We start from the raw sequence: 19,961 nt of genomic DNA on the forward strand, positions 1-19,961 counted from the left end.
AGGCACTTAAGCTTGCAAATCTAGGTACCATATTTGAGATTGAAGTAGAAGATGGACAATACTTTAAGTATGTCTTCATGGCACTTTGTCCGTATATCAGGGGTTTTCTAAAATGCATCTGCCCAGTAATCGTTGTTGATGGTATCCATTTGCATGAGAAATACAAAGGTACGTTGTTAATAGCAGCGTGTATTGATGGAAATAACAACATATATCCTATAGCCTTCAGTATTGGAGATGGTGAGAACGATGCATCATGGACTTAGTTCATGACTCATTTGAAGGCTTAAATAAGAGACGTTCCCAATCTAGTTATTGCATACTCATTTGAAGGCTTCAGATCTTCACATCTTAATTACATAGGCGATTGCAAGGATATTCCCTGATGCATTTCATGCCCTGTGTACATACCATATTCGGAATAATTTGGTGGACAAATTCAAGAATAAGGACATAATCCCACATTTCTACCTAGTGGCGAAAGCATATAGAATGTCTGAATTTCAGATATATTGAGCTATGCTCCATCAATATCCTGGTGTGATGGCCTATTTTGAGGAGGTTGGATTGCAATGGTGAGCAAGGGTTTATCAAGTCCATTTTAGGTATGACAAGATGACGACAAATATAGTAGAATGCCTTAATGGAGTGTTGAAAGATGCCCGAGAACTAACAATAACAAAGCTATTAGAGCATATTCGTAAGTGGCTACAAGATTGGTTCTATATTCGACGTACACTGCAATGGCATGCACAAACATTGTAACTGATTACAGAATGAGTATTCTTAAGGAATCAGAATGGATGTCTAGAACATATCGTGTTTCTCCGGTGGATATGCATATGATTAATGTGGATGATGGATATTTGGGTGGGTGGGTTGATCTTCGTTACGGACATGTACGTGTATGGAATTTAATTTCCTTGAGGTCCATGCTCCCATGCAATATTTGCAGCGATCCTGAGAAACATTAATGTTCAAACATTATGTGCAAAGTGGTTTACAGTTGAGTGTGTGCTTACTGCTTACGCCGAACCAATCTTCCCAGTCGGACGTAGTCAAGAATGGGTTGGAGATTTTGAACCAATTCTACCAATACAAAAGATAGTGAGTGTAGGTCGACGTCAAACCGTCAGGATACCTTCAATTGGAGAGGAACCACGATAATACACAGGTGTACACGATGTGGTCAGAAAGAACATAACAAGAAAACATGCAGACAAACATTGATAACACTTGGCATTGGCCCATCTAGACTAAACAATATGCAATTTTCGCTTTCGCTTCGATTTTCTATACAACACCAATTATATTTTGTACAACACCAATTATTCTGTACAAATTTACACTATACAATATGTAATTTTAGCACCAATTATATTCTGTACAACACCAATTGTACTGTACAATATGTAATTTTAGCACAGATTTATCTAAACAATCGCTTAGTTATTTATTTGTTTAGCTAAATGTACGACACCAATTGTATTCTATAAATTTAGCACAAATTTATCTAAATGAAAACTAAATGATCGCGTAACAGTAGCTAAAAAACCGCTTAGTATTATCTAAACGATCGCCTAAGAAAACCTAAACGACCGCTTAGTATTATGTAAACGATCGTATAACAAAACCTAAGTGATCGCTTAGTATTAGCCAAACGATCATTTTATACATTAGTACACGATCGTGTAATTGATATCTAAATGATCGCGTAACAGTTAGCTAAACGATCACTTAGTATTAGCTAAACGATCGCTTAGTATTATCTACATGATTGCTTAACAAAACCTAAACGTTCACTTAGTATTATCTAAACGATTGCTTAAAAAAACCTAAACAATCGCTTAGTATTATCTAAACGATCGCATAACAAAACCTAAGCGATTGCTTAGTATTAGCCAAACGACCGCTTTATACATTAGTACATGATCGCGTAATGGATATCTAAACGATCGCGTAACAATTAGCTAAATGATCAGTTAGTATTAGCTAAACAATCGCTTAACAAAATATAAACAATCGCTTAGCATTATCTAAACAATCGCTTAATAAAACCTAAACGATCGTTTAATATTATTTAAACGATCGCATAACAAAACCTTACAGATCGCTTAGTATTAGTCAAACGATCGCTTTATAATTTAGTACACAATCACGTAATGGATATCTAAACGATTGCGTAACAGTTAGCTAAACGATCGCTTAGTATTAGCTAAACAATCGTTTAGTATTAGCTAAATGATCGCGTAGTATTAGCTAAACGATCACTTAGTATTATCTAAACAATAGCTTAGTATTAGCCAAACAATAACATAATGGATATCTAAATGATCGCAGAACAGTTAGCTAAACGATCGCTTAGTATTCTCTAAACGATCATTTAATAAAAACTATAGTGGATAGCTAGACGATCGCTTAGTATTCTCTATACGATCGCTTAATAAAAACTATAGTGGATAGTAAACGATGACTTAGTAATATCTATCCAATCGCTTAGCAATATCTAAATACTCGCTTAAAGTATTCGTAGAGACGCGTTCACCGTGCGGTCTGAAGGCTTTTTAAAAACTGGGGGTAATTTTAAAATTTCGCATGGAGAAAAGGTCAGCGGTAGAAAAGTTTTTAGAAAGAGGTCACTGGAAGAAAATTTTTTGGGTTTCGGGACATTTCGTGAAATTTTCCGTCTCTCACCATATACCCCTCACACACGGTAAAAAGTTGAACTGGATAAATAATGATGAAAATGTAAGTGACATAAAAACGTAGAGTATTAATAATCATGGCTCCATTAAATTTTAAAATATATCATAAAATTTAAGATGGACTTCTTGCAAATTTGATAAAATAAATTTAAAAAATTAGGCCCATAGCCCATGGCCCCATACATATTATTAATAATCATGGCTCAATCCACGTGATACACTTGATATACCTGATACAGTTGATACCTTAGATACAATTTATACACTATTGATATATACTTATACACGTAATACTCTTGATACACTTGATCCACTCCATACACTACTAGTACTAATATAGGCTTGATACACTTATACACTGTTGGTACAGACTTGATGCACTATTATTAGACACTTGATATACTATTAATACATGGTTGAAAATGACTAGTTATTTAGGTGTTTAAAAAAAATCATAAAAAAGGATTTTTTTAAAAAAAATATTTTTCATCTAGTTATTCCCAACACGCCTAAATTGCCAAAATGAGTATACTATACTAAGTGTTAGTGAGTTTTAGGTTGAATATCTCGGGCCTATTGTACATTTGTACTTAAAAATGAAAGAAACAACATCATTTAAGAAGGAAAAAAAATAAAAAATAGATTAAAAAATGTAGCAAATATAAAAATTAAAGTGTGTAATAACTCATATTGCTGCAAACAAAAATTAGAAAAAGTATACAAATCAATGGAAAAATAAATATACAATTGATATACTTTAAATGTGGTATATTATTTGATTAATATACCAAAAAAAAAAAAACTTGGGTTTGTTAAAAGGACAAAATTAGAATATGGAACAAATCAAAATTTAGATTTGAGAATTTTGTCATATCTACAATTTTTCATATGTTAAAGACATGTCCCTAATTGTACATTTTAGATTTACCACCCATTGCAAATCACCATTTAAGAATGAATTAGAATATCAAATGTTTTGTAATACCTTTTCATACACTTAAAAATTTAACGGATAACTTCTTTAGTTCTCTTAATGATAATTTTTGTTGCACGTCATCAATTCCAGATCTCAATCATTGTTGTGTTGTAGAAGATTCACTATCTTAACAGTAAAATCGACGCAACCTCGGTGCTCAATTGTCAGAAGTCGGTTGCTCACCAAGGTCAACACAACACTCTTGTCAAACGTGCACTAGTTGAAGAAGGATTAGAATCGAGTGAAAATTTTGCTCAGAATTAAATCATTTAAATAGAAAAAAATATCATGTCAAACTCAAATTTCACTCCCGAAGACTAAGACAACCATTTTTCCTTTCTATAAGAATCCAATAAAAACGTCTTTCTAAATTAAATGTAGAAAATGTTTTAGATCAGAATTAAATACAAAAGCGTTTCAAATCTGAATTAAATACAAAAACGTTTCATATCTACATTAAATAGAAAAACATTCCAGAACTTAATTAAGATAAATTTATATTAAATATGAAAATACATTTAGAAATCTTTATTTATTTTGTTACAAATCATTACATGAAATGATTAATTGACTAGTCATTTCTAACATTTTTTTCGTCAAGAGGAGATGGTACTTTTTTTCAATGAGTTATCCGAAAGTCTTTGACAGAAACTGATTTTCTTATAATGGTCATTCATTTGACATTGTTGGAGGAGTTATAGAGGGTCCAACCTCAACTAATCTTATGGTAGTTGTAGTATGAATTGAAAAAATAACGATTCACCTATTGTAGGTCCTAAACATTATATGGATTAACATGATCAAGGACAACATAGTTGTTATTATATATCTTTTTCATGAAAAATATGTTCTTGAATCATACACGTACAAGCACATGAATTGTTATAAAAAGACATATATACATTTCAACGTACAATGCAACATGGAACACATACATTGATTCAATAATTTATAATAGTTCGCATTCATTGTTCGGAGGGACATTCCAACAAAACTAATTATACTAGTAGTAAATCAAAGAGTTAGAGAATAGCTCCTAAAGCCTAAACCCTAAATCTTAGATATTTTTTCTATTTATAATAGTTTTTGTCGGATTTAGATATGATGAGGATACTAAAGATGTATCAAACTAGTTGAGATATCTTGGTGCACTTACTAATCTTACTAAAAATATCTCTGGAATGTTGTGAGGAAAAGAGCATAAATGAAAAAAAGAACTCTATTTCCAACTTCTAAAAGAGCATAAAGGAACCCTCTCTTTTTCCTTTTTTCTTTTTTTTTTTTTCCTAATCGAAAATAAGATGATTTTGCATAGGTCTATTCCAAAGGTGGAACTAATTGCAATATCCAATTAACTCTATTTTCAACTTCTAAAAGGAATATTTGTTTAACCCTTTTTTTTTAATATAAACTTTCAATTAAGGATTTATTTAATAGATAATGTATCATTTTCTAAAACAAAAAAAAAAATCTTAAAGTAATTATATGTAATTTTAACTAGTATTAATAATAAACTTTCAATTAAGTTTTTTTTTTCTTTTTAAATATTCTTATTATGATCAATAAAAGACACATTCACAACCTATTTAATGATCATTATGGAACCAAAATCTATCTTCATAATGATCATGGTTGATATTGAAATTTGATATTAAGTGTTCAATTTATAACTACATATGACAAGAATTGAATAATGACTCAAAAATCCCACATCTGTATGGTGTTTGGCCTCTAACACTCCGATAATCAAGTAAATAATCGTCAAGAGATTAGAGATAGAGAATGGAGATTTTGGAATGTTTTTCAACATACCTCAAATGTCTTGAGTCTTTTTTATTATATAGAAAAATTGTTTATTAATGAGCATTTGGCTAATTAATTAACTTAATTGTTACTAACTTAATCTAACCGTTTGAATGGATCCAAGCATGTTTAGTTTGTTTAATAGACGAACACTTGATTATAATTTGTCTAATCATGGCTAACCATATGCGTCAACCTCTATACTTTAGCATTATTTTTCCTTTATGATTGACCTTAAGAAAGTTTACAAAATTGGCCTCTATGACATTCTTAACTTTCATGGTCGACCTTAAAAGTTGGACTTCACGATTTTTGTTGATTTTATGACGGGAATTGATCTCTTTACTTTAATGGTTGAGCATATGAATCATTCACCATAATTAGTCAAAGAAGGCCTTTCTCTTGGATTAATGATTTATTAAGTCATCCTCTTATAGTTAAATACTTAGGGTGCATTTGGAATGCATTATCAAGTGTTTAATTTTAAAAATAAGTAATTTTATAAAAGAATAATGTTTGACAACCATTCAAAATAGCTTTTGAAGTGTATTTTCAACAATTTTTATCAAAAGAGTTTAAATAAAAATGAACTTTTTTAAGAAAATAATTTCTCAAGTCAATCCAAACGAGTTTTTAGTCACTTTTTATGTCCACAACAATCATTATGAAACAATTAAGTTTTAATTAATTTCAATTTAAACATGCTAATCTTAAAGTTATTCCAAACTTTGAAATGTTTTCAAAATACATTATCAATTCAAATCATACAATAAAAGAGAGACATCATCACATTAATGGTTTGAATAAAAGAGAGACATCATCACATTAATGGTTTGACCGCCGTGAAGCCTCCATCAACGACCAAGTTTTGTCCACTTATATAAACTGATTCATCAGATGCAAGAAACAAAACAGCCTCAGCTATATGGTTAGTCTTCAATACCACGCCCTTCAAACTTACCGACGAAGAAAAAATCTCTTCAGCCTCACTTCCTTCCAAATTCAAACTTACAGCCGCGTCGCCACCCCCATGTGGGGACACGCAGTTTACCCTAATCCCATACTTCACAAGCTTCCACAGCTCGACCTCACAACCCCCAACACCGCATGTTTTGAGGTTACGTATGGCATTAATGATATATCCAAGGAAATTAATGCTGCCGTGTTCGCCATGCAAATGATCGACCCTCGTATATTTTGCTTAACCATTGCTTGTCCAGCATACTTGATTGTCGTAACCACCTTTAATTTTTGACAGTTATCTGGAAGTGATCCCACCGTACTTTTTCTCGTAAAGTCAATTAGAACCTTCCAAGACTTTACGAGAAAATAGACAGAGAGTCACAATTTTCAGTTATTTTTTACAATTACTAGGAAGTGATTTTCTGTCCTTTTCTCGTAAATTTTCTGTCCTTTTGCTCGTTAGTTCTTAAAATAGGAATCTATTAATATTGGATCAAGTTTGTATTGTGGTATGTATAGGTATTTATTATGGAGATGAGGATCACATCTGAAGAATACTTGAAGGTACAATTAACTTCTTGTAATCATCTAGCTAATACCGTGCTGTCATCCTTAGAAAGCTAACTAGGGTTCAGTTAGTCATGTTTAGGCAACTATATTTGGATCCAATCTAGATAGCAAACTCTCCCTTAATGAACAGTTGATACATCACTTACTTCTCAGGGAAGTTGTGGACGATATATTGAACATCATTTCGTTTAATATTTGGGGAAATTAGTGTCGTTTGGGAAGGAGAAGTTTGACCTCATCACTGGGTTTCGAGTATGGACTAAGATTGTTTAGACTCGTACTAACCCTACTAGGCTTAGAAATCTATACTTCAACAATAGTCCTAGATTAAAGCAGACTCAAGCTAAGGACCAATTTATGTCATTAGACTATTGAGAGGTTTTTTGTAACTATGACTAGAGCACTTTCATTTTCAAGAAGACAATTAGTAGTCTTAAGAGGGCTCTTTTAGGTGCTATCGGTTAAGGAGAGCTTGAGGTGACAGCCTAGATACAACCTATATGGGTTCTCATTTGCGTTACAAGTTAGTTGAACCTATCTTTTTCTTCTTCTGTATTCTTCTCGATTATCTTTAATATGTATGAATGATTTTTGTCTTTCTTAATGTTTGTAGCCCATCGTTTAAAGCCAACTTGGTATATTGATGGGCAAAATGGTATATTCACATTGTGGGGCCCTTCACTTAAAATCTGAAAAAAAAAATGAAAGAAAATTAAAGAAAAAACAGTGGATTTAAAAAACGAGTTTAGTTTTGAAAGGGAAATTTTAGGTAAAAAATAGCAATTTCCAAGGAGATGTTGGTTAAATATTTTTTAAATTTCTTCTTTTTTTCCTTTTTCTCTTATTTTTCCCTTTCTAAGCTAAAGTATTTCATATTTTCCTCTTCCTCCTTATTAATAAGCAAAAGAAAATTACTAAATTAGTAAGAAAACGAAACACATTTTTTAAAAAAAAAATAATCGAAGCCAGATCAAATATGGTGTCTACAATCATCTACCACTAATAGATACTCATAGTTATTGATAGTTGTCTATCAATATTTATTGTTGTCTATCTGTAAAATCTTGCTATATCTGTAAATATTTTCAGTAATTTTTCTATTTAAAATAATTACTCTATAAATAATTATATATCTTTTATTAGATAAACTCTTATTAATTTATTATAATAAAATTTTTAAAACAACACATATTAAAATATGTTAAACCTTGATTGAATAAAGATTATATGCGCATCTTTTTAGATCAATCCTTAATAAATAAATTAAAAAAAGAAGTTTTAGTGTAGACATTTACACTTGTTAATTTATTATTGTCAGTTAATTTTAATTCTTTTAACTGATGAAAAATTAATAATTAAAAGTTAATTCATATGTAGATATAGGATATAATATAGTAATAAAAATATCGGGATTTAAAAAGAAAGAATGAAAAGTAGTCAAGATTGTTTTTAAAATTGATATTATTTCTAATTAAATAAAGAGTTGCTAAGAGAATTAGGGGCATGAAACAATTTTACAGTCTTAAAACCATGTGTTTGATAATCATTTACATAGAAAAATTAATGATACGGTAAAAATTTGTTTAATGAACCTTCTTTAGATCATGAGGAATTGGTTGATGTTATTATAGACGACCTGAAACAAAATTAAAAGAATAAAATTGGATAAAACATATTTAAAAAAATAAAAATTGGGTAAAACACCATTGCCATTCGATAAAATAAAGTTTACAAAATAAAGATCCGGGAAGACAAATTTAGTGGAGATTATGTAATCTATTAAATTCAATAAATTTTATTGAAATGAGTTTTTGAACCTAAATACATTACAACTAAAATAAGGCATTATATTATGGTGATGATGTATCTTCTCTTGTAGGAAAAGAAAGAAAGAGAATATATTGACTTCTACTCAACATTCTCCTTAAAATGGTCTCTTTTGAGTTCACTATTCTTGATCGGATCATAATTTCTTTTCATTGAACCGAAAACCCATTTGATACCATATTTGATAGTATGGGATACAATCTCAAAACTAATTGGTAATGAGAGAAGTAATCCATCTATCTCATAAAGAGCATGAACTCACTTGATTTTTCCAATATGGAATACTTAATAATGGTTAAAAGTTACTTATTCCAAAACATCCAAAAATATAAAAGTAGAATAATTGTATTAATAATTAGGAGAGAGTGAATGATTATAGATCTATAAGTAGAATAATTTCTTTGGATAATTAAATTTGCCTCCTTTTAGTAATACCTAAATTATATTTATCTCTACTATATTAAAAGGGAGGATAATGGAAAATTTTTACATTCTCATATTAGCCTTCAATTTTAAAGAAATGTTTACTATACCTTGTATCTCACGGTTAGTTACACTTATCCTTATTCTATTTACTCTTACGCTTTCATTGTAACGATTGTGTTTTATCAACCCTCTCACCATTTAATTTCATGTAATTGTTATAATTGTGTTCTATTAACTCTCTCACCCTTTTATTTGATGATTATGATTTTTTTTACCGTACATTTTTTGAGAGTTTGATTAATATTGGTAACCATCAATATATGTATGGTGAAACATCAAATCGTAAAAATGGTAAATTGTAAAGCATCAAATTTGTGACATTGACTTTGCTTTTGTCTTCAATCGACCATGTATGCACTTCCAAGTAGTCTATTTTTTGTGATTTGAAATTGAATCATTTGTATTTTTTATTTATTTGTTTTTGTGTACATACCAATTTTTCAAATTTTTTTCGCTATTATTATTATGATATAATATTTCCAATGATCATTACACCATATATCCTTTGCATCCTCAATTCCACATCCATCCTTTTAGATACTTTAGTCAATAGATTTACTTTATTACTTATAAATCATTTTTTATAATTTTTATAATTTTATTTAATTGATTTGTTTGATTTAGTTGCTCGAACTTGGGTTGTTCATTTTCATTAACGTACATAAAATTATTTTTTCAAGAAATATTGAACATAAAAAATATTTTTGTATTCACTTGTAAAAGTCTCTAGAAGATTTATGTCTTAAGAATAAATAAATTAAAATATGAAATTATTTTTTCTAAAAAAAAAAAAAAGTTCTCCTCGTTGTTTTAGATTTATTTTCAAATATTATTCATATCTTAGTGGTACACTAAAAATGATTCATAAAAAATCATGTATCAACAAATTTTAAAAAAAATCATAATACAATTAGTAAATCCACAATAGCTCTAAACAAAATATTAAAAACATTATTTTGCTAGGAGAAAATTTATTGTACTTTTTTTTAAAAAAAATGATTTCAGTGTTGGATCATAATAATAATAAAAAAAAACATCAATTTTACTAACTTTACAAAAAAAAAAATCCATATTATCAAAAAAGATTCTAATATGAAGATCATGTATGTTGTTTACAAAGAGATTTTCTTTTATTGAATGTCTAATTTATTAAATTTATTTAATTTAAAAAAAAAAGAGGTATATAATTTTATATTTACATGTTAAAAAGCTCTATAAGATTTAAGTTTTGAGAATAAATAAATTAAAATATGAAAGTAGTTTTTTCTAGAAAAAATAAAAACAATTTCCTCTTAGTTTTAGATTTATTTTCAAATATTCATATCTCAGTGTCATATCAAAAAGTTATTCATAAAATCTTATATCAACAAATTAATATATATATAATACCAATAGTAAATCGATAGTAGCTCTAAACAAAATCTTAAGAACATTATTTTTCTAGGAGAAGATTTATTGTAGTTTTTTTTTAATGAATTGGGATATTGGATCCTAATAATAAGAAAACAACATCAATTTTAATAAATTTACAAAAAAAAATTCATACTATTGAAAAAGTTTCTAATGCGAAGATTCATAAATATGTTGCTTACAAAGTGATTTTCCTTTGTTTAATATCTAATTTATAAAATTTAATTTTTTTTTTGAAAAAATAAAGGTATATAATTCTACAATTACATGTTAAAAAACTTTACACTACAAGAAATCAAACTTCACCCGATGTCACAATTCAAAGGGTGGAAAATGCGTCGGGAGAGCCTCTCCCGATGAATAATCGATCGTCGAGAGTTTGGTCGGGAGAGGAACTCCCAACGTCCTATACATGTGTCGGGAGTTTCTCGACTAACTCCTGACGCCTAGTTCTATGCGTCGAAAATTCTTGAACTCCCGACAATTTGTTTTATTTGTCGGGAGTTACAGGAACTCCTGACACAGTAAATATGCGTGGGGAATTCCTTCATTAGTTGAAAATTGTCTTTAAATATTTTTAATTTTTAATTTGTAATTTTTTAAAATTTGATCTGAATAACCTGTAACACATAATTAACCAACTTAAACAAATTCACATAATAAATAAAACAAAGAAAACGAAGTCCATACTATAACAAATAAATAAAAAATTACAATATGCTACAATAAAACAAAGTCGATACTAAATTAAAGAAATTTGTTTTCACAAATACATAGAAGAAATAAAATGAAAACAACATCTGGAACATGTCTGGAACACAGTATCTTGAACAATCGTCCAACCTCATCTCCGAACAGCATCCTACAATAAAACAAAAACATTCAAATTTCATCGTCTTTAAACATCCACAACACATTCAATCTTCATAAAAAAAACACCCACAAATGTCATAATCGTCCAACCAAACTTTATAAATAAACAAGAACACATTAGAACTTCATAATCATCCAACCAAACTTCATAAATTTCATAAACAAGAAAAAAACACATATAAAACTCAAGTTTTCTCCCCCAAAACAATCTAAACCAATCTCAACCCACCCCACAACACATTAGAACTTCATAAACATTCATAAACACACAAAAACTCCAAGTTCAACGATAAAACAAGTATAATCAAACTCTACCCATTCCCCACGACAAACATGAAACCTCCTGAACATTAACAAAAACATACAAATTCAACTCCAAAACGATTACAATCGATTTCTACGCACCCCCACAACATATTCAAACTTCATAAACAAGAACGAATACACATAAAACTCAAACTTTTTCCTCAAAACAATCTAAACCAATCTCAACCCACCTCCCACAACATATTAGAACTTCATAAGCATTCATAAACACATATAAACTCCAAGTTCAACGACAAAACGAGAATAATCAAACTTTACCCACCCCTCACGAAAAACATGAAACCTCCCGAACATCAAAAAACACACAAAAACACACAAATTCAACTCCAAAACGACTACAATCAATTTCTACGCACCCCCACGACATATTCAAACTTCATAAACAAGAACGAACACACATAAAACTCAAACTTTCTCCCCAAAACAATCTAAACCAATCTCAACCCACCCCCACAACACATTAGAATTTCATAAACATTCATAAATATACAAAAACTCCAAGTTCAACGACAAAACAAGTATAATCAAACTCTACCCATCCCCCATGACAAATATGAAACCTCCCGAACATCAACAAAAACATACAAATTCAACTCCAAAACGATTACAATCGATTTCTACGCACCCCCACAACATATTAAAACTTCATAAACAAGAACGAATATACATAAAACTAAAACTTTTTCCTCAAAACAATCTAAACCAATCTCAACCCACCTCCCATAATACATTAGAACTTCATAAGCATTCGTAAACACACATAAACTTCAAGTTCAACGATAAAACGAATATAATCAAACTCTACCCACCCCCACGACAAACATGAAACCTCCCGAACATCAAAAAACATACAAAAACACACAAATTCAACTCCAAAATGACTACAACCGATTTCTACGCATCCCCACGACATATTCAAAGTTCATAAACAAGAACGAACACATATAAAACTCAAACTTTCTCCCCAAAACAATCTAAACCAATCTCAACCCACCCCCACAATACATTAGAACTTCATAAATATTCATAAACACACAAGAACACCAAGTTCAATAACAAAACGAGTATAATCAAACTCTACCCATCCCCACGACAAACATAAAACCTCCCAAACATCAAAAAACACAAAAAAATACACACAAATTCAACTCCAAAACGATTACAACCGAACTCTACGCACCCCCACAACATATTCAAACTTCATAAACAAGAACGAACACACATAAAACTCAAAACTTTCTCCACAAAACAATCTAAACTAATCTCAACCCACCCCCCACAACACATTAATACTTCATAAACATTCATAAACACACAAGAACTCTAAGTTCAACGACAAACATGAAACCTCTCAAACTTAAAAAAACACACAAAAATGACAAAATGACAAAAAGCACATCAAAATCCATTTCAACTCACTTATCTTTATGTCATCTCATGTCAGAAGCGCCTTATTTTGATGCAAACAATCCTTTTAATCTCGGTATCAATGGAAAATGAGGCAATACCTTATGTGGTATTTTTTTACCCTTGCCATCATTAACTTTGTACTGAGACTTACCACAAATAGGGCATTATTGAAAATCTGCAAACTCTTTTCAATACAATACACAATCATATTTGCATGCATAAATAGACTCATAACCTAGACCTAAATCACGCAATTTTCGTTTGGCTTCATAAAAGGAAGTAGGTATAACGATGCCAGTTGGAAACACTGCATTTAACAATTCGAGCAACATGTCAAACGGTTTGTTACTCCAGCTGTTGAGAACTTTGATATCCATCAACTTTACTAAAAAGTTCCAAGACAAAAATTGCTAACAACCAGGGTATAATTCATTACGTGCTTTGGTCATTAAATCCTCAAATAAGTTCGTGGTATCTCTTTCTTGACCATCAAAGGACATTTCATTCTCAATCATTTCTTCATTTGCATCTTCGTTTTCAATTGGAACTTGTAAATCGTTTATAAGATTCAACATCTCATTTTCTTCGACAACATTACCCTCTATACTATCTACTTCAACATTCTGTATTGAATGAGTTGTATGACTTTCAAAACCTCTAGATAAGTTTATTGCCTCTCCATGATATACCCATTCACAGTATGAGGGAGATATTCCATATGTTAATAGATGTCGTTCCACTATATCTATTTTTCCCAATTTGAATTCATACAATTCTTGCATGGACATCTTATTCGTCCAGAATCATTAACATGAAACTTCGGCATATCTACAAACTGGAATACTCCTTCTCTATACTGCACTGATAACTTATTCCTTAGTTTAATCCATTCTTTATTCATCCTTAAAAATAAATCATTTCTGACCAACTTGTAATCCAAAACAATAACCTGGATTAGAGGACAAAGTACAAAGTCTTTATTAAGCATGAATTTTGATTAATTTAATAAACAATACCAAGTTTGTTCGGAGAATTTATAATTTAAATTATTTATAATAGGTGATTTGACTTTTTTTGCTCCTAATGTCAATGATTTTTTTGTCCCTAAACTAAGTCCAAAATTAAGTGAAGTGTAACATCCATAATCCACCAAATTGCATAAATTGTAACATCCATAATTCATAATTCACAATAATCTACCAAATTACGGAAATTATCACATCTATTAATGTAAATTAAGTAATCCATAAACTTAAGAATTAAAAAAAAAAAAAAAAAACTCAATCCATAGTAACATCCACAATCCATAATTCATAATTCATATTAGATTACCAACATGCGAAAATTAAATTAGCAACATTACCAACATGCTAGAAATTAAACATTACCAACATTAATTACCAAATTACCAACATGCTAGAAATTAAACATTACCAACATTACCAACATGCTAGAAATTAAAAACAATGGCGTAAATTAATATACAAAATAAGAGAAAATAAATGAAATGGATGTGCACGAACCTTGTTGAAAGCTTGAAAATAAAGAACAAAATTGTAAGCAATGAAAGGGGAAGGTGGCGGCGGACAGTGGCATGAAGAGGAAGGGGAAACCGGCAGGCAGCGCGAAGGGGGAAGATTACTGGTGGTGCGTCTGTGAAGGGTGGCGGGCGCGGGCTGAAGAGGAGGCGGGAAAGAGGGAAAAAATGGGGGGGGGGGTGGGGGTGGGGTTAAGGGTTTTAATTTAGAGAAGAAGGGGAAAAATGAAGAAGAAGTGATCTGGTTTTTTACTAGATCCCATCTCCCGACGCAAGGAACTCCCGACAATCTTTTACGGCATCGGGAGATACCCTGTCTCTCGACGACCGATTTAGGCGTCGTGGGAGCTCATTTTTCTTGTAGTGTTATAAGATTTAAGTTTTAAAAATAAATAAATTAAAATATGAAAGTATTTTTTTCTTGGAAAAACAAAATCATTTTCCTATTGGTTTTAGATTTATTTTCAAATATTTATATCTTAGTGGCATATTAAAAAACGATTGATCAAAATCATGTATCAATAAATTAAAAAAAATTATAATACCAATAGTAAATCCGTAGTAGCTCTAAACAAAATCTTAAAAACATTATTTTGCTAGGAGAAGATTGATTGTAATTTTATTTTTAAAAAATTATTTGGAATATTGGACCCTAATAATAAGAAAACAACATCAATTTTACTAAATTTAAAAAAAAAATCATATTATTGAAAAAATATTCTAATATGAAGATCCATACGTATGTTGTTTACAAAGAGATTTTCCTTTATTTAATATCTAATTTATTAAATTTATTTTCTTTAAAAAATCGAGGTATATAATCCTTATGAAATATATTATTTTCTTTTTTTTTTTAATTAAAAAAATCAACCACTAAAGAATTACCCTATAATTTATTTTCTTTAAAAATTTGAGGAACTTAATTCTTAGGATATTTTTTTTTCTTCTTCTTCTTTTTTTATTTTATTCCAAAAATCAGCCACTAAAGAATTATCCCATAATTAAAGTAATAATTTATGTTATTATGTCATTTTTGTATCAATTTTATTTCACAAATTTCATTCTAATTACATTATGTATTTTAATTTGATTCTTCTACCTATTTTTATATATTTATTTATTGTAAATTAACTCGAAATAAGTATATATAGTTATGGACGCCTTTTTTTAAAGAAAAATTTACTTCGGAATATTTACCAATTCAACGATGAAACTGGTAGGAAAAATTTTAATGAATATTCAATCAAAATTTAAATTACATCTTCTTGAAATGATGTCTTTCACCATATGCCCCCTCACACACGCTAAAAAGTTGAACTGGATAAATAATGATGAAAATGTAAGTGACATAAAAACGTAGAGTATTAATAACCATGGCTCCATTAAATTTAAAAATATATCATAAAATTTAAGAAGAGCTTTTTGCAAATTTGATAAAATAAATTTAAAAAATTAGGCACATAGCCCAAACATATTATTTTTGTAAAAATAGCAAAAAAACTATACTCAAACCATATGCTACACTTGATATACCTAATATAGTTGATACCTTAGAGACACTTGATACACTATTAATATATACTTATACACTTGATACCCTTGATATACTTGATCCACTCCATACACTACTAGTACAAATATAGGCTTGATACACTTGATACATTGTTGGTAGACTTGATGCACTATTATTAGACACTTGACACACTTGATATACTATTAATACATGGTTAATAATGACTAGTTATTTAAGTGTTTAAAAAAAAATCATAAAAATGATTTTTTTTAAAAAAAATTTCCTCTAGTTATTCTAAACACACCTAAATTTTCAAAATGAGTATACTAAACTGAGTGTTAGTGAGTTTTATGTTGAATATCCTGGGCCTGTTGTACATTTGTACTTAAAAATGAAAGAAACAACATCATTTAAAAAGGAATAAAAATAAAAATGGATAAAAAACATGTAGTGAATATAAAAATTATAGTGTGTAATAACTCATATTATTGTAAACAAAAATTAGAAAAAGTATATAAATCAATAGAAAAATAAATACACAAATGATATACATTAAAGGTGGTATATTATTTGATTAATATACCAAAAAACGTGGGTTTATTAAAAGAACATAATTAGAATATGGAATAAATCAAAATTTAAATTTGAGAATTTTGTCACATCTACAATTTTTTCATATATTAAAGACATGCCCCTAATTATACATTTAGGATTTGCCACCCATTGCAAATTCCCATTTAAAAATGAATTAGAATATCAAATGTTTTGTAATACCTTTTCATACACTTATAAATTTAACGGATAACTTCTTTAGTTCTCTTAACGATAATTTTTTGTTAGATGTCGTCAATTCTAGATCTCAATCATTGTTGTATCGTGGAAGATCTATTGTCTTAAAAGTAAAATCAACACAACCTCGGTGCTAAAATGCCAGAAGTCGGTTGCTCCCAAGGTCAGCACGACACCCTTGTCAGATGTGCACTAGTTGAAAAAGAATTAAAATCAAGTGAAGATTTTTCTTAGAATTAAATCATTTAAATAGAAAGAAATATCATGTCAAATTCAAAGTTCACTCTCACATCTGTACGGTGCTCGGTCCACAACACTCCGATAATCAAATTAATAATCGTTAAAGAGAAAGAGAATAGAGGATTTGGAATGTTTTCTAGCATATCTCAATTATCTTGAGTCATTTTATTATATAGAAAAATTATTTATTAATGAGTACTTGGCTAATTAATTAACTTAACTGTTACTAACTTAATCTAGCCGTTTGAAAAGATCTAAGCATATTTAGTTAGCTTAATAGACAAATACTTGATTATAATTTGTCCAATCATGGCTAACCATATGGGTCAACTTCCATACTTTAGCATTATTTTTCTTTGTTGATTGACATTAAAAATCGACCTTTAGAAAGTTTATAAAGTTGGTCTCTATGACATTCTTAACTTTTATGGCCGACCTTAAGAGTTGGTCTTCACGATTTTGTTGATCTTGTGACAGGAATTGATCTATTTACTTTAATGGTTGAGCATATGGATCAGTCACCATAATTAGCCAAATAAGGCCTTTCTCTTGGATTAATGATTATTATTAGGTCATTCTCTTCTAGTAAATACTTAAGGTACGTTTGGAATGCATTCTCAAGTGTTTAATTTAAAAAATAAGTAATTTTGGAGAAGAATAGAGTGTTTGGTAACCACACAAAATAGCTTTTGAAGTATATTTTGAACAATTTTTGTCAAAAAATTTTAAATAAAAATAAATTTTTTAGATAAATAATTTCTCAAGTCAATCTAAACGTACCTTTAGTCACTTTTTACACCCACGAGGAACAATTAAGTTTTAATTATTTTCAATTTAAGCATGCTAATCTTAGAGTTATTCCAAACTTTGAAATGTTTTCAAAATACATTAGCAATTCAAATTATACAATAAAAGAGAGACATCATCACATTAATGGTTTGACCGCCGTGAAACCTCCATCAACGACCAAGTTTTGTCCACTTATATAAACTGATTCATCAGATGCAAGAAACAAAACAGCCTCAGCTATATGTTTAGTCTTCAATACCACACCCTTCAAGCTTACCGATGAAGAAGAAATCTCTTCAACCTCACTCTCTTCCAAATTCAAACCCTGACAAGCCAGCCGCGTCGCCACCCCATGTGGCGACACGCAGTTCACCCTAATCCCATACTCCCCAAGCTCCCCACAGCTCGACCTCACAACCCCCAACACCGCATGCTTTGAGCTTATGTATGGCAATAATGATGTATTCACGGAAATTAATGCTCCCGTGCTCGCCATGCAAATGATCGATCCTCGTATCTTTTGCTTAACCATGACTTGTCCAGCATGTTTGATGGTCGCAACCACCTTTAATTTTAAGAATATAAGAAAATTTTAAATCATATCATAACTTTTCAACATATAAGACCCATATGATTAGCTTTTGTTTCTATTTGTTTATTTGTTTTTTTTTTCAGTTTTTCAAAATTAAGTTGATAAGTACTAATTCTACCTATACTTTTTTTTTTTCTTTCTTATTCTCCACTTTCTTACCATGTTTTCAAAAATCAACATTTAATTCTCTTTTTAGAAGTTGATTATTAATTCAAATCTTTTTTTTAAGAAACGTTAAATTAATCCGTAGAAAAAAAAATTAAAAAGAACAAACATAAATTTCATAAACATAAAACTTTAAATAAAATCGTTTTCAAAATGAGAGCTTAAGCTTTTGAATTAAGTGTTCTAGTATAACTTACTCCCCGAACATTAGTCGAAATTACGTTGTCGAAGTTGGACATGTTGAGCTCTAGAATTGAAGAAGGAGTGCCCACAATGCCAGCATTGCTGACAAGAATGTCGAGGCGGCCGTATTTTCCAACGGTATAGCTCACCGTTTCTTCAACTTGCTTCTCGTCTCTCACATCACAATGATGAAAGCTGGCCTGTTCAGCACCGATGGACGCAACCACTTTCTGCCCTAGTTCGTCGTCGATGTCGGCTACAACAACAAAAGCACCATTGGCAGCAAATAGCCTCGCCGTCTCCTCACCGATGCCTCTGGCAGCTCCGGTTATGAGACTCACCTTCCCATGCAGCCTCCTATGTGAGAAATTTTGTAAAAGAGACGAGAGCTTGTGAAGATATTGTGCGCAAAAATCCAGATGTTTCTAATGGACATTAAGAGAGAACATAAAGATATTGTTACCTTGTTGGGTTAGACATTGTTGACATCTTCTTCAAGGTTCAGGCTATAAGCTTTTGGCTATATGTTCAAATTTGCACACAACCTATATAAGCTGTTTATAGAAAAATATCTCAATTGATTTTTATGTATATAAGATATTTTAAAACCATTAAAAACGTCAAGAATCAAGTTGTCAATAAAGTTATTGTTTAAAGGAAAAATGCACTAAATTGACGATAAATTTGTTGTAGACCCATGAAATATATATTATTTCTTGTCGTGGACTTAAAGATATGAGAGGTACACAAAACAGGCAAATGATATTTTATAGGCTAGTTTAGAGTAATTTTTGGATGCACAT

At 30.1% G+C, this 19,961-nt stretch overlaps 1 protein-coding gene across 1 annotated transcript; it reads right to left on the reverse strand.

The window, feature by feature from the left end:
• Positions 1-18,241: 18,241 nt before the first annotated feature.
• LOC120086534 (short-chain dehydrogenase reductase 3b-like) lies at positions 18,242-19,761 on the reverse strand. Its single transcript, XM_039043232.1, has 3 exons — positions 19,622-19,761; positions 19,173-19,515; positions 18,242-18,783 (listed from the first exon to the last, which is right to left on the reverse strand). The coding sequence occupies exons 1-3, from the start codon at positions 19,645-19,647 to the stop codon at positions 18,355-18,357; spliced, it is 798 nt and encodes a 265-aa protein (XP_038899160.1). The 5' UTR covers positions 19,648-19,761; the 3' UTR covers positions 18,242-18,354.
• Between the last annotated feature and the right edge of the window lie 200 nt (positions 19,762-19,961).

The sequence above is a fragment of the Benincasa hispida genome, chromosome 9 (assembly GCF_009727055.1).
Source record: "Benincasa hispida cultivar B227 chromosome 9, ASM972705v1, whole genome shotgun sequence".
Lineage (NCBI taxonomy): Eukaryota > Viridiplantae > Streptophyta > Magnoliopsida > Cucurbitales > Cucurbitaceae > Benincasa > Benincasa hispida.

Excerpts from the sequence above, each read along its gene's own strand:
- LOC120086534 (XM_039043232.1), bottom strand. The coding sequence starts at position 19,647 with ATGTCAACAATGTCTAACCCAACAAG. Across the intron at positions 19,516-19,621 it reads ACAATGTCTAACCCAACAAG|GAGGCTGCATGGGAAGGTGA; the intron begins GTAACAATATCT and ends TTTCTCACATAG. Across the intron at positions 18,784-19,172 it reads TTTCGACTAATGTTCGGGGA|GTGGTTGCGACCATCAAACA; the intron begins GTAAGTTATACT and ends TTAAAATTAAAG.